Consider the following 16,393-nt stretch of genomic DNA (forward strand, 5'->3'; position numbering starts at 1 on the left):
TGATATGATATGATGATATGACATTACATTACATTATATTATATTATATTATATTATATTATATTATATTATATTATATTATAATTATGTTATGTTATGTTATGTTATGTTATGTTATGTTATGTTACGTTACGTTACGTTACGTTACGTTACGTTACGTTACATTACATTACATTACATTATATTATATTAAATTATATTATATTATATTATATTATATTATATTATATTATATTATATTATATTATATTATAACCTATCCAGGCTCCAAACGGTTCTGTTTTTCTGTGTATATGACTGAAAGGGTTTTATTATGCACTTTTCTCTTTTAATGTTAATTTTTTGACGATTATTTATGTTTTGATTTGTTTGTATTGTGATTTTAATGTCTTCCTTATCCTGTAAAGCCCCTTGAATTGCTTTGTGTACGCGCTTTCCAAATAAACGTTCCCTACACATTTGATAATGATTTTGAAAAGGATATTGCCGGAAGTGTCTTTTCCTCCCTGCTGTACGTCTGTGCGTGATGACGTAAGCGTAGCGGATACACGACAAACGCAGGTCCCGTTACAGTGAGGCTGAGGTCTCCCGAAACATGTCGCTTTTCCCCGTAGTTCTGCAGGACGGGGCGCTGCCTGTGACTTAAACCGAGCCCGCTCACCCCTCCGCCGCGGCTCTACAGCGGAACAACCCCCCGGACAGCGCTGCGTCCGGTGCATCCAGCCGAAGATGGCGGAGTTCTCGCCCGTGCTGTCGATGCGGGATGGGGGAGCGGGGGGAGGAGGAGGACGTTTCGGGCAGCCCATCTTCCCTCGCTCCAGGTCCGGGTCCGAGTCAGAGAGCGAGCTATCCCAGAGCTTAGCCCGGACCAAGATCCGCTCGTACGGAAGCACCGCCAGCGTGTCGGCCTCTCTGGGGGAGAAGTACATAGAGCATCGGGTTACGGATAGTGACACGCTGCAAGGGATAGCTCTCAAATACGGGGTTACGGTGAGATACGGTTCATCAGCGACAATTTACGAGCTTATGAGTGAATATAGAAGTTATTTATTGTTCCATGCATGTGTTTTGGTGACTGTCACACACATCAAACATACAAACAGTGTTACATAGCATCTCAATTTGGCCTTGATTGAACTTGCTCAAAGGGAAGACATGGGCTGGTTTCGTTTTTCAAGAAGCAAATCAGTTGTTGTGGGGCTGCCAATCCAACCAGAACTCTCACTTCCTCCAGCAGCAACTGGCTAGCATCCTTCAGTCACAGGATGTTAGGTTCTTCTTGATTTTGCTTCCTGGACTGCAGCTTTCTGTATGGAGTTTGTTTGTTCTCCCTGTGTCTGGTTACTCTAGTTACCCCCCAGGATCTTAAAACCTGCAAACATCCTTATTAGAACCTGGAAGAAAACACAACGCAGCACTGCACTGACTTCCCTTGGCTCAGAGAGTAGACATAAAGTGTTCACTCTGTACTTTTGTTAGTTTCCCATATGAGCAGGTTGCCCTTAGACACTGGTTGAAGGTATGGCCCAATGTCCAGATTTTTGTTTGATAAGAATAGTAATAATCCTAACCAATATATTTTGTTTATATATTATTTTTTGGCTGTCAATATTAGTATCTTAGAAGTTAGGCCAGAGCACTTACACATTTTAATATCTTAGGTAAAAGTCCTATATTACACAAAACTGACTCTTGTAGTTGTGGCTTGTGTTGTGACCTGCACTGCTGTTCATTCAGTTGGAGCATTTGATGTTTTATCTCAGAACAGCCCGATCACACTGACTGTTCAGAAGCATCTTACGAGTTCAGATACTTCTCAAGCATATATTTATTGTTTCCCTCTGGTATTGTGTTCTAAATTTCTTAACCAAAACTTATGAACTTACCTGACACGAGGGTGGTTAAAGTTTTGTAACAGCTGCCCCTCCTTCCTTTTCAGGATCCCTACAACATTAAGTTATATATATTCACTCTTCAAAGTCTAAAACATAATATTTGAAGCTGAGTGAGTAGCTTACTTGCTTACTGTGTGGATACTGTATACATTCTAATGTATAAATAGGTTTTACCATAATTCACTACTTGTCATAAAGCGTTAATGCAAGGGGAGGGGGCGACAGTAAGAGGGGAGAGGGGGACACTAGTCAGCGAAGGGGGGGTCCGGACCCACCCCTCCCCACCGTGATTTCCGCCTATATGTTTGAGTAATCCTTGATCATTAGTCTGACTACATCTCCAAAGCTCAAAATGCTCTGTTCCACCTTGTGATGTCATGTAGTGGGAGTCTTCAAGTTAACAGCTATATTTTACCTTAAGTTCAGTAGAGATTGGAATTTCCAGGGGTGAAATTATTCAAATGATTCTAGTGAAGGTGTATGGAGTTTAAAAACACAGCGGAGCACTTCCTGTATTAACACATGACATCACAAGGTGGAACAGAGTGTTTTCAGTTTGAGAGAAGAACTCAGCCTAAATCTGCAGGGTTTGTGTGTTAAACATGTGTGAATGAAACAAAACACAACTCCAGGTCTGTTTGTGATGAGGAAACATTATAACATAGATCAGAAAATGGCGTAATATGGGATTCACTTGTTCTTACTAATCCCGCCCTCTCTTTCCTCTCTCTGTCGTCAGATGGAGCAAATCAAACGCGCCAACAAGCTTTTCAATAACGACTGTATTTTCCTCAAGAGCATCCTCAACATCCCCGTGCTCACTCAAAAACGCTTCATTTTTAACGGACTCTCTCTCGAATCCCCCGATAACGACTCTGCCGGCCAGGACTTGGACTCGCCCTGTGTCGCGACACAGGACATCGAGGAACCTTCTCCACCCCCCTCCCCGCCTCCCGAGGACCCACGACCGAGCCAGAACCAGCCCACGTCCCAACAACAGAAACCAGAGGAGGTGTCGGCCAAAGACTTCTTACAAAGGCTGGACTTGCAGATTAAACAGTCAAAGCAGGCAGCGCAGAAGCTCAAAGAAGAGGAGACGAGGTGAGGCCATTTTTAAAGCTTTTTTTTTAATTAATTGTTACTGTGCACAGTGGTAGCTAGTTCCAGAAACAGAGGGACAACCATTTCCAGTGTAATGTAATGTCTGTGAGGTTTGTGCTGAGTCACGCTAAAATCACTAAATCCTGACAGATCAGGCAGTGGACAGGGAGCTGCAGGTGGGTCAGGGGTCAGAGGTCAGAGGTCAGAGTTAAGGGGGTTAGGATCAGGCAGTGAACAGGGAGCTGCAGGTGGGTCAGGGGTCAGAGGTCAGAGGTAAGGATATGAAAATTGAAACCTGGATATCGATTCTATGGTATCCTGATATCCTGATTTCCTGATTGGGCCTTTAACTGTGTGTAATAAGACCATTTACAGGCTGATTTTGGCTCCAGAATGCTTGAACTTTTATTCATTCAAAGCTGTTCAGTAGTTATTTGAGTGATAAGTAAAAGTTACATAACACAGTGGGATCTCTTGTGTATCCCTATTTATCTTATAACTCTGTATTTTTATTGTTTCCAAAAAATAACTTTTTAATATTTACTTAAAGGAAACTTTGTCTTGTATTTTAGGGGAAAACATCATTATTAATGATTAAAAAATACACTTATCAGTTTTAACCAGATTGAGTCAGTTACACATAAATACTCATATTCACTGTACATTGAAACTATTTTTTTTCTTGTCTTGTGTTCATTTTGACATACTGGTGACAAAACACTTCTCTTTGCACACACAAAAGACAATTTAAAATGATTATAACATACATCTGAACTGACTGAACTGTTTTTAATGTGATTGTGAGGTTGAGTTGAGTTCCTTGCAGTGTGGTGTAGTTTATTTCAGTCATTTTCTCAGACACTGCAGTGTTTCACAGATGACCTCTTTAATGCAGCGTCATCAGTCTGAGTCTGTGTGGGGGGCTCTGCAGACACCTGTGTGTTTTTCACAAGGTTATGTCCCTTGTCCCTGACCCAGTTACCCCATCATCTTATAGGGCTGGGCAATATGACGATAGTAGCTCAGTTGGTCGAGATGTTAGATCCACTGATCCACAATTTGACGGTGCGATTCCAGCTCCCACAGATGAATGCTGTTGTTGTGTCCCTGGGCAAGACACTTAACCCACCTCGCCCCCAGTGTCTGTGTACACTGGTGGATGAATGTGTGTGTGAATGGGTGAGTGGTTCGTTGATGTGCTGAAGTGCTTGTGAAGTGCAGTGAGTGACTTGAAGATGGAAAAGCACTATATAAGTGACATTTTACAATGACAAAAAAGTACATACAAAGTACAAATTTTTTCTCATGTTGATTGAAGATTTTTTTTTTTTTTATTTAATCTTGAGGAAAACAAAAATAGCTTTCTTTATTATTATTTCACAAAATTTAAACATAATTGCAATTTAGCACAGTTTAACACATAAGTTTACCCTCTGTGAGTAAAAGCTTGTGGTTTGAAGCAGAGGATTAGCTGGAGGAAGTGTCTGGGGTGAGGGAAGTCTGGGAGTCCCTGCTTAGACTGCTTCCCCTGGAAAAAACAGAAAAAATGGCTGGATTAATTTCTTTTTGCTCCACATCAGAGATCCTTTAAAACTGTTCACTAGCACGGTATCATCTAGTTTGATACAGATATTGTACAAGGATCCAGAAAATAAACCAGAGTGAAAGGTTGATGGCATCTGAGTTTACCAAAATTAGTAGTAGTAGTAGTAGTAGTAGTAGACTTTTTTAGATCATAAGGGTTTTTATGGGACAACAGCAGATGGGACTGAGCTTGCTAAAGAGTTTGGGGTGACTCTTGAGTTTAATTAGTCTTTTACATATAAATACACATTTTCCTAGTACTTTTCTGTGCAGATTTGTTTTGCAGTAACTCCCGTGCAGTTGGGTTACAGATACATAGAGATGCGTAATAGTTTTGAGAGCTTTTGGGGGTGTGGCATAGAATCTGGAAGAATAAATTGGGAACTAGGTCTTTCACTGTTAAAGGTAAAAATCTGCTGTGTAAGTCTGAGGTGTTGAGCAGCAGGTCTGTTTCAGCTGATTCAAGTCGGGATTTGATTCTGCATCAGTCTGGAGTAAAATGGAGTTCATACAATGGGCTGACTCAGGGCTGGCTCAGTTGCAGCAGTTTCTCTGGGTACACACACTACTGCTGCTGCTGCTACTACTACTACTGCTATTACTGCTACTACTACTACTACTACTACTACTAGAACTACTGTACTACTACTGCTGCTACTACTGGTACTACTGCTACAACTATACCTACTGCACTACTACTGCTATTACCATGTTTATTATTACTACTGTTCTACATATTACTACTGGTTACTATTTTATATTACAGCTATGTGTACCATACTACTACTAAGACTACAACCAAAAGCCACTACTATTACTTCTACTATAACTTCAAACTGCTATAACCTTCACTAAACCACTTCCATTACTACTACTTGTAGTGTTACTACTACTTAAAAGTACAACTACTACTAAATAAAAAAACAAACAGCAACCAACCTCTACTATACTATCAGTACTAGTTTACTACCACTGCTTCCTAATATTATAAGGCTGTGTTCACGCTTGTCCTTGTTAGGTCCTAGTTTGAGTCTAGTTTAGTCCAGATGATAGACCTGTTCTGTTTGGTCCTGTTCTAGTCCTGGTTTAGTCCTGGTCAAGGTCAAGAGAAAGTTCCGAATTGAGTCCCAGTTTAGCCCCAATTTTAATGCAAAGTACAACCACACCCCTTCTACCATTTCTACCAAAGAGACAGAAAAGATGACTCCTAAGCTGTTTCCTTTTGCAGTAGATACTAAACACGACTGTGCAATGGACCACTCACATAAAAGCACGTCTGTTTCCTTTTGGTCTCTGGGGGTCTTTTATTGTGGCTTGCGGCTTTAATTTTGTTAGGTTTAATTTAGAGTTAATCAGTTTTTCCCTCCTTTTGAAGTAGTTCTTGTTTAAATGTAGTAGATAGATGGCACATTAAAAACAGGTCATGTTCGGATCCAAATGTACAACTGCTGTAGTAATATGAGATGTAATTGTTGATTTGAATTTCAGACTTAGACTTAGTTTAGTGCTGGGGGCCCCTTGTAGTCTTGTTAAAAATCTGGTTTAGGTCTGATGGCAGCACTAAGGAAGTGAAATATGAATATAGGGAGACTTGCCTTTAGCTCGCACTGCACAACGGACAGATTTTTATACAGAGCTTTTCCACTTTCAAGTCACTCAAAGCGTTTTACAGCAAAGAACCACTCACACATTCACACACACGTTCATACACCAGTGTACACAGACTTTAACTTGGTCGATACCAATTCCAGGATTGTGGCTTAAAGTACCTGCCCCGATATCAAGCAGTGACTGAAAACAGCATTTATTTTACTTAAGACAAAAATAAAATGAGACAGACTTGATTCATATGTGTTATGTGGCTGTTATATATGTATCAATAAAATGAAAACCTTTCTGGGCCAACTGTGACCAGTGAATAGTCTTATTATATAGTTTTATTTATACAAACAGGATACTGACTGAACCGATATTTGGGAGCCGATATCTGATCCAGCTCATTAGTATCGGACCTGATATCTGATTCTAGTCCCGTATTGTATCAGTACATCCCTCGTATCTGCTGCTTGTGTCACTCACTCAGAGCATTGCTGAGGCTGACCAATAGGAGGCGTGAGTGTAAAAAAGTATCTTTGTTTGAGCTTAAAGCAGCGATCAAGAGAAAGTTCTGCTTCTGAATTCCATATTTACAGTAATGAGCAGGTAACGTGTTGATACTGTCAGTGTTTGCAGATGTAACTCATTTTGAGGCCCATTATATTAGTCCAGAGATTTTGCGATAAACGATAATAATGAAACTACTGCCACCGATACAAAAACAATAATGGAGGATAATCCCAGTAAAACATTTTTAAACAGACGGAGATGGAATATAACAAAGTACAAGTAGTAATGTACTATACTTGAGTAAAGTACAGATACCTAAAAATTCCACTTAAGCAAACTGCTACATTTGAGAGCAAAGTAAAAAGTACCCACAAAGTAAATTATCTCTGTACTTTTACTTTTCAGTACTGTTCAAAATGTCGTGAAGTTGAAAATACTTTTCATATGATTTGAGGGGTTATTTATCCCTTAAGAAAAAATATATTTTTTCTAAGATATATTTCATAGAGACTAGTTTCTTCGTCTCCTTCAGACCTCTAGTTCCTTTGGTTATTCTCATTCATTATTTACAGGCACTGGTTGAGTTACCAAACAAACGCAGTAAACCTAGTCTCATGTACTTCCTCTTTCCTTTCAAAATAAAAGTCTTTGTTCTTTTTTTCTAGGAGCGGTGAGGACTACACAGCCCCAAAGTCGTCATACCAAGAAATCTGAAAAACTTTTACTGTTTACTCACTGAAACCGCTCACGCTCTCATTTCGTTCAAGAGTTTTTAAGCTTTTACCAAGAAATAAAGTGTTATTTTTGCCTTTTATTTATTCATACGTAAATGGTTGTCATGGTTTTGTACGTTTCAATTGTCATGTAAAGTCCCAAACTATTCAAATGAAGCCATTTCCAGAATATTAACCTAACTGCTGGTGATATAAAACATATTGCAGTGCTACTATCGAAATCATCTCTATTGTTTTGATTTGGACAGATTATTTTTTTAATCATTGCATTGTTGAAACTGAACCATATTGTGTTGAAATCTTTTAGCATTCATTTTTAGTTCCAGGGAAAGAATCCATTTGGGCTTAACTCTTAACCATACAGTAAAGATCTATCTACTTGGTGTAGGCATTTCAACAGCGTTAGCTTGTTAGCCTGACGCACTAATGAACCTGTTCTAGATTAGCATCACTGGACAATAACCAAGCTCTTTTGTCATGGTTTTTATTGTAGAATTCAAACACACAGGAGATGCTCTAAGAAGGGACTGCTCTATTTTTGAAGTGTGAATGTTTTATTTATGTGAGCTACCTGCTGTTTGTGCTTCAACTTTGGTTTTATTTGTTTATGAATAAATATCTATTGAACCCATTATAGTTTTTTTTTATTCAGAGGTGGGTGTTAATGGCTTATGTTTGCTCTACTGTAACTTTAAACTTCTCAAGTCTAATTTTGTTATAAGCACATAAATTATAACACATACTTTGAAGTCAACACAATATAACTATTGTGGTAACTCTTCCTGCTGAGAGAGTTCGTTAGTGACCTACTCGTCCCCATGGAGATATTGCTTTACCTAGAATGCTCCATAGTATGGCATTAAACGTCTGCATTTTGGATTGTTTGACATGGGTGTTTTCATTGCTCAAACATACCTTGAAAAACATGAATTCTTCCTGTGAGTGGGGTATCCTCTCCACAGATCTGACCAGTGACTTTGTTATGTGGTGTCTCTCATGCTTGTTACCATGGTGATGGATACGTTTAATGCCATACTATGCCGTTTAATGCACTATGATCGACCTATGTTATTTTGATTACTGTTCCCACTGTACCAACATTTGTCATGAATGACTTATTATTTATTTATGTTTTAAATTATTTTTATCATTATATATTATTTACCTCTTAGGACCTGGCTTCCCATATGTGGTCAACACATTTTGGGTTTTGCTGTTTTCAGGCACTTAATAGTTTTTGCTAATCATTATTCAAATGTGACTTTCTTGTGTGATATTTTGAGGACTTTTTCAAATTATATAATATTATTTATTCCCAAAATATAACAAAACAGATCTACATAGTCTTATGCGCAGATTTGAAGAAGACGGAGATATTAATATGTAGAGTTAAATGTTTTTTTTTACTCTCTGAAATTCCACACATAAAACACGACAATAAAGAAAAGACAATCTTTTATTTGCTTTTACAGTTTAGGAAAATCACACTTATTTACACACATGTTAAAATGCTTTGACTGTAACTCACTAAAGACAGAAGCAGGAGAAACAGACAGGCCTTTACAATGTCTCCCTCTAGTGGACAAAAGCGGAACTGAAATGTAAGATTTAGGGCACTGAAGGATACGCAACATACAGTATTTTTGGTACAATAAAACATATTAGAACTCAACAGCCTATGAGATGCGGTACAGGAGTGGATTTTGACGAAAATAAGTTAATGACGCTTCAAACATTCAATATGGTAAATTATAATTTGACAAAAGCTTTTTAATGTTTAAATTCAGAAGAGTACTTTTACTAGTCTTCTATACTGTCGTGCAGTCGTTAGCTCTGAGAAGAAGAAAATTAATGTAAGCCAGTACTGTGCCAAAACGTGTTAACTAAATATGATGCCGGATTAGATCTAACACTGTTTTAATTAATAAATGCACAATTTCATTTTGTGGTTTGATGACAATTTCAACCCCCATATTTAAACCAAAAGAGTTTCCTAAAGTTTATAAATTATTCTAGATTTCTTTTTTCTTTTTTTTTTTTTCTTACTATTTTGCACATAGATAGGTGACAACTTATTGCACAGTACTGTAAATATCTGAGCACTAGTGGGGGTTGTTTTGATTGTACAATGCCAAGCTGTGAAGAAATCTATGTTTTTTAAAGGTTTTGCTGTCAGATTGTATTCAGTCCTGCGTTTGTAAGATTACTGGATTCACAGACTGCTGTAGATCCTCTTGATTGTCCCTCCTTCATCCTTAGAAATAATGCCTTTCTCAATGTAAGAATCCACCTGTTGGTCCATGAAGTCTTTGAGCTTGGACAGGTCGTAATCTGAAAAACACAGAAAGAAAATAGAAAATCAAATCATGAATTACAGTAGTAGTAGTAGTATGTTTAGCTCAACCAGAAAGATAACTTATGTCTTGAGATAAGAAACCCAAACACAATCTAATCTTGGGTCATGACAGAGAGATTGAGGTCAGCTGTCTGAAGTTAAGAGGATACCAACAAGAATGGAGAGATTGCTAAATCAGCCAACCATAACATGCAGGGGAGTCAACAGGGAGGGGAGGCAAATGGTCTTAGGACCCCAGAATTGGACCCTTTTCCTATTCATTTACATTAGAGGGGGGCCCATGTGAGGCTTCTTCCAAAATTTCTGTTGACGTGCCTGATAACATGTCATCTAAAACTAAAACCAAACCAAGGACTGTACATTTTGTCACTTTCCTTTGTCCTGGGGTAATTTATGACCCCAAAAAATAAGTCACTGGCAGCAGAACTTGGTCATTTCTTTATCAAATAAGTTTATAAATATGCCACTTGAAAAAAAATGTTGATTGTATAATAAGAACTGTCTGAAAAACAAGTTACGTTCAAGTTAAGTTCAATTTGATCCCAATTTGTGTCTCTTATAACTCAGATCAACTTAATTTCCACCTCTGTACTTGACAAACACAGTACAGTGATGAAAATTAAGGGTTGCAGGAGATTTTGAGGTCCAAAAATGCACAATCTTTAATAAAATACGGCCTACTAACCAAAATTTAAAAAGAGTTATAAGAGAGAAAAATAAATCGGGGTCAAAATGAGCCCAGAGGAACTTCAATGTAACTCTACTGGAAGGAACACACAAGGGTTAAACTATTGACAGTATGTACATTTCTGGAGGTGGAAATTGACCTGCTTGATTCCATGTTTGTTGGAGAGAGTTTATGAGTTTATCTGAGTTGAGATTGGCGTGATTGACATGTGGATTAGCCAGAGACACGCATGACCCACATGTATCAAAAGAAATATGAAGAAAAAAAAGACAAAACTATTGCAAGGGGCTGAAAAACAGAACCACTGAGCGAGAGAATTTAGATTTTGTTTGTAAATGATAGGTGATCAATGAGCTCCTTCGTTTCATACGTGTCACTGAAAAAAACAAATTTTATTGGACGATCATGTTCGGTTCGACAGAAGGAGTGGTGGCCAGACTGATATCCCTCTGTATGAAAAAAATAGAGATAGAGAGATCAGTCTGGACTTGCCAGGCGGCCAAGTAACGAAAAAGTTACTGTGTTGGCTTTATAATCCTGAGGTACAGAGGCAGCTCATGTAAGTGCTGATTTTAATGGTTAAAACAGATATTACAGACAGCAGAAGGACGATGGTGCATGTGGATGTGACTATATATAGAAACAACCAAATTTAAAGTCTAAAAATATTTCATTGTCAGTGATGAAGTCTGAGTCGAGAGCAGCAGCTGTGCCATCGGCTGCTTCTCTGTGTGATCCTGACAAACAGATGGAGGGAGGACACAGTCAAGGTCAGACAATAACGTTTGAATAAGTTTCAGGCTTAAGTGTGTGGATGCAAATCAACTTTCTCCAGCTAAACTCAGACAAGACTGAAGTCATCGTCTTTGTCCACAGAAACGCAGAGAAAGTGTCAGAAGTCACCTCCAGTCTCGCTCTCTAAAACCTTCAAATCAAGCTAGAAATACAGTGGTAATAATGCACTCAGACTAGAACTTTAAGAGCCAAATCAGAGTCAAATCAATAACATCTGCAGCTTTTTACCACCTAAAGACACTGCAAAAATCAATGGTTTACTGTCAAACCCAGACCTGGAGAGACTTATCCATACAATTGTCTTATCCATACGTTTGTCTCCAGTAGGTTAGACGACTGTACCGTCCTGTTCACTGGCCTCTCCAAACGAGCCTTAAGACAGAACAGAACATCCAGAACACTGCTGCTCGGGTCCTGACTAGAACCAGGAAGTACTTCACACATGCGTCCTGTGGCTCAGAGAATAGACTTTAAAACAGCTCTGCTTGTGAAAAAGTCTCTCCATGGACCAGCACCAGAGAACATCTCCCACATTTTGGAGCCACATGAGCCATATTTATGCAGCTAAAACCTGAAACAATCTTCCTGAAGATGTGAGACAGGCCTCTACTTTAACAAGAAAGCACTCACCCTTTCATACACCAGTGCACACAGACACTGAGGGCGAGATGGGTTAAGTGTCTTGCCCAAGAACACAACGACAGTATTCATCTGTAGGAGCCAGACCACTCTACCAATGATGTTGAGTAACACTTTATTATTAGTCTGTTACATCTCCAAAGCTCAAAATGCTCTGTTCCACCTTGTGATGTCATGAAGTGGTAGTTTTCAAGTTACCAGCTCCTTTCACCTTTTGTTCAGTAACGATTGGAAATTCCAGGGCTGAAATTATCCAAATGATTCTAGTGAAGGTGTGTGGAGTTTAGAGACACAGTGGGGCACTTCCTGTATTACCACATGACATCACAAAGTGGAACAGAGTGTTTTCCTTGGGTCTGTAAAAAGAATATGTGCTATTTCCGGTGCTATTCACAAGAGGTCATTTAACAGCTTATAATTAGATCTTTATTGCAGACTCGTGGTCCATATTTACTGAAGGCAAACACTATTTATTGCAGGATTTATGAGTTCATTACTTCACTGTCGTCTGGATCTGAGCAGCGTGAAACTTCTACAGTCACAACCTCCATCTGTTTGAGACGTGTGCACAGATACCAAGGCCGACACACCATCACACATACTGAGACAAAGTATGGTGTCAATAAACCTGTAGACCAGGCATTTAGACCGGGTTTAGTCCTGGTTCAGCCCTCTGTAGTCTGGTCTTGGTGTGGTCCCTTTCTAATGGTGGTTTCAGGACTAAACCAGGACTAAGCCAGGACCAAACCAAGATTAAATCAGGATTAAACCAAGATCAGACCAGGGCCAAATCGGGATTAAACCAGGACCAAACCAGGACTAAACCAGGACTAACCCAGGACCAAACCAGGACAGAACCAGGACCGAACCAGGACCAAACCAACTGTCTGTTTGAGACATGTGTACAGTTACCAGGGCCTACACACCAGACCAGACATTTGGACCGGGTTTAGTCCTGGTTCAGCCCTCTGTAGTCTGGTCTTGGTTTGGTCCCTTTCTCATCATGGTTCAGTCCTGATCTGGTCCAGGTTTAGTTCTGGTTCAGCCCTTTGTATTTCTGCTTTTCTGCTTAGTCCTGATGAAACTTGGTTTGGCCCAGTTCTAGTCCTGGATCAGTCCTAGTCTCGGTTTAGTCCTGTTTGTCCTGTTTGATTTTTACAGACCCAGTTTAGTCCTTGTTTAGTCCTGGTTCTGACTGAGCCAATTTAGGTTAGTCTTTTTTTTGTCAAAGTTTGGCCTTTATGTAGACCTGGTTAAGTTCTGGTTAGGCTCTGATTTATTGTTTAACACTTGTATATAGACCACATCAAAACTGGGACTAAACCAGGACTAAACCAAAACTATACAGGACCAAATCAAGTCTACATCAGGACTCAAAAACTCTTGTGTTAGACCTGGAATAGTCTTGGTTTAGAGTTTTTTAGGACCTGTTTTTGTTTAGTCTTGGTAGATATCGTGTTCTGTCTTGTTTTTGTACCACTTTTAGCACCGTTCTAGGTCCTATCGGCTCTTCTGCTCGAGTAAACATGCTAAATGGCCCAGGGCCCGTTTCCATGGCGCTGTGTTTGGCTCCAAAAGGCTATTGTACTTTTTCAGCTTCTCTTCAGAGATAAAAGAGCTGGAGGAGGGAGCGGTGGAGACCAAACCAGGATTAAACTAGGACTTAACCAGGATCAAACCAGGACTAAACCAGCACTAAAGCAGGATCAAACCAGGACTAACCTAGGACTACACCAAAATCAAATCAGGACTAAACCAGAGTCAGACCAGGGCTAAACTAGGACTACACCAAATCACTAAAATCAAGACTAAAACAGGATCAAACCAGGATCTAACCAGGACTAAATCAAGATCAAACCAGGACTAAATCAAGATCAAACCAGGACTAAACCAGGGCTAAACCAGGACTAAACCAGGGCTAAACCAGCTAGGGATAAACCAGGGCTAAACTAGCTAGGGCTAAACCAGGACTAAACTCGGACTAAACCAGGGTCAAACCAGGACTAAAGTAGGACCCAATCAGGATCAAACCACGATCAAATCAGGACCAAACCAGGACTGAACTAGGACTAAACTAGGACTAAACTAGGACTAAACTAGGACCAAACAGCCAGAAAATGGCCCTGCATTTTGGATGTAATGTTCTGTGTTGATGAGGTAGAACTCACTCACTGCTTCCTGTATTTTTCTACTTTTCTTTCCTTTTCTCCTCAAAATGCTCTGTTCCACCTTGTGATGTCATGAAGCAATAGTTTTCAAGTTAAATCTACCTTTTACCTTTAGTTCAGTAGAGATTGGCAATTCCAGGGCTGATTGAATGGAGTTTAAAAAACAGTGGAGCACTTCCTGAGTGTTTTCTGTTAGGTTAAAATCTGCAGGGTTTGTGTGTTAAACATGTGTGAATGAAACAAAACACAACTCCAGGTCTGTTTGTGATGAGGAAACAACATTATAACATAGATCAGAACACAGCGTGATATCCCCCCTTTAAGTATAATACAGTAAAATAAACAGCTTCTATTGAGTGAAGTGTTTCTGTCCTGAGCCGATCTGTCTCCATTGATGTCCCAGAAGGCCCTCTGTTGTTAAGGGCAACCACCTCCCTCTCTGAATCCAAATTATATGTCCCGTATAATAGAGATGAGCCCCCGCTGATCTCCACCCATGAGGACACTGCAGCGCCACAAAAAACATCCCCAAACTGTCCTATTTTTACATCTCTCCAAGTTAAAAAAAATCTGGGTCATATCTGGTTTTAACACTGTTGGCCTGTGATAATCATTTAGCTTAATATATTGATTGATATTGATATTGACAGACGGCTATAACGTCAGTCTGATGTACAATTTGGTATCACTTCTGTCTCTGTTATAATATGCAACATTTTAAGGACTTTTTCCTATATGAGAAAGATATACTGTATTTTCCGGAGTGTAAGTCGCACCAGCCCAAAAATGCATAATAATGAAGAAAAAAAAAACATATGAAAACTATGAAAAAAAAGTGCAAATACGGTACTGTTTTATATTGGTAGTCACTATGGCAACAGTCTAAATTTGTCATCATCTGAACAACAACATGGCAATTGTTTTTATCTTGTTTCATACTGGTTCTAGTTACTGATGTAAACAAATGTAAACTCCAAAGGAAACAACTATTAACTAAACCAGTTTTTTTTTTTTTAGAAAAGTTTGAGATTTCCAGTGTTAGATTAATAAACTTCCTATTAAAGTCACTGAAGAGCCATATAAAAACAGTCTGATAGAACCATAGACTGCATATATAAATGGACAACCCACTCGCTGCCACGGTCCAAATAGGAAGTGATCATGGGTGCGCTTCCAGCTCCACCAACTCTGGCTCCAATTCACTTTATATAGAAAAACTGTGGCCTACAAATTAGATTAGGATGAATAGTGGTCTAATTTCTTTGTATTTTTCAACAGTAAAAAATACTACGGTAAAGTGATGTTTACACTATACATTTATGAGTTTCAACTTCCTGTTTATGGGTGACATTTTGAGGACTTTTGGCGACTCAACAGACAGAATATTTAGTTTTGAATTATTAATTGCTATGGCAAAGGTGTTACATCACTCTGATACGCACGAATACTTTCTGCTGACTTAGTATACATTTTGATTCCCTTTGCCTCTGCTTAGCACCAGCCTGTCCTCCATCTTGTAAAACACTTCACAAACATGTTTCTGTCATCGGAGCGCAGATGGACGGAGCGTTGTGAACTAATTAACATTTGATATTTCTGTGTTAACGAAGCATCGATTTGACACTCTGCTCCTCTGCTCTGGACCAATGATTCTGGTCCATGTTTTTCACATCACTTCAGTTTCTGGGTCACCGCTGCTGCCGACTGTGTCCTGTTAACGACTCATTAGATCCGGGCTTCAGATGCATTTGTTTTAGCTTTTGAAGAACTTGTACTTGTCTTTGCAGTTAAATAATCAAGACAGCTTCAGAAACTACTCCTGTGCTAGCTAGGATCAGTGTATTACTAGCCAAGAAATTAAACTCTAATATAAATCTGAAGCAGTACTTGATTTTAAGCTTAAAGTGGAAAAGAATGAATCTCTGTAGTTTTCTGATGGTTTCGTTATGAAGTACTTAATTTTGTTAAATAAAAGTACAGATACAGAGGTAAAACGTATCATAAGTAAAAGTATCACATGAAAAAATCGATTTAAGTAAAAGTATTTAAGTACTCGTTAACAAATGAACAACGCTTGTGTGAAATACTTCTACTTTTTACTCTGAAAGTACATTTTTAAAGTGTTAAATGTAGTGAAATTTATTAAAAATGAAACATATTTTGGTCACGTTAACAATATGAATCACTGTTTTAAATGTTCTTATGTATTTTGTGTATTTATTTTTCTTTGCTCAAAAACAAAGCTTGAACTTGAAAACTTAAGTCAGGATGTTACCACGAACATGTTAAAAAATAATCCCTCAAATCATTTAAAAAGTACTTTTTAC

The 16,393-nt window shown here is 38.8% G+C and overlaps 2 protein-coding genes across 3 annotated transcripts in view; one reads left to right on the forward strand and one right to left on the reverse strand.

The window, feature by feature from the left end:
• The first annotated feature begins 519 nt into the window (after window positions 1-519).
• On the forward strand, window positions 520-8,051 carry lysmd2 (LysM, putative peptidoglycan-binding, domain containing 2). Its single transcript, XM_033991688.2, has 3 exons — window positions 520-990; window positions 2,635-2,996; window positions 7,352-8,051. Exons 1-3 carry the CDS (start codon window positions 730-732, stop codon window positions 7,398-7,400), a joined length of 672 nt encoding a protein of 223 aa, XP_033847579.1. The 5' UTR covers window positions 520-729; the 3' UTR covers window positions 7,401-8,051.
• Window positions 8,052-8,858: 807 nt separating this feature from the next.
• The window catches only part of scg3 (secretogranin III), a 35,884-nt gene continuing 28,349 nt past the window's right edge, over window positions 8,859-16,393 (reverse strand). For both annotated transcript variants that reach the window (XM_033991722.2, XM_033991723.2), the window contains exon 12: window positions 8,859-9,751. In XM_033991722.2, coding sequence (XP_033847613.1) covers window positions 9,633-9,751 — 119 coding nt within the window. In that variant the 3' untranslated portion in view covers window positions 8,859-9,632. The remainder of the gene's footprint in view (window positions 9,752-16,393) is intronic.

The sequence above is a fragment of the Periophthalmus magnuspinnatus genome, chromosome 3 (assembly GCF_009829125.3).
Source record: "Periophthalmus magnuspinnatus isolate fPerMag1 chromosome 3, fPerMag1.2.pri, whole genome shotgun sequence".
Taxonomy (NCBI): domain Eukaryota; kingdom Metazoa; phylum Chordata; class Actinopteri; order Gobiiformes; family Gobiidae; genus Periophthalmus; species Periophthalmus magnuspinnatus.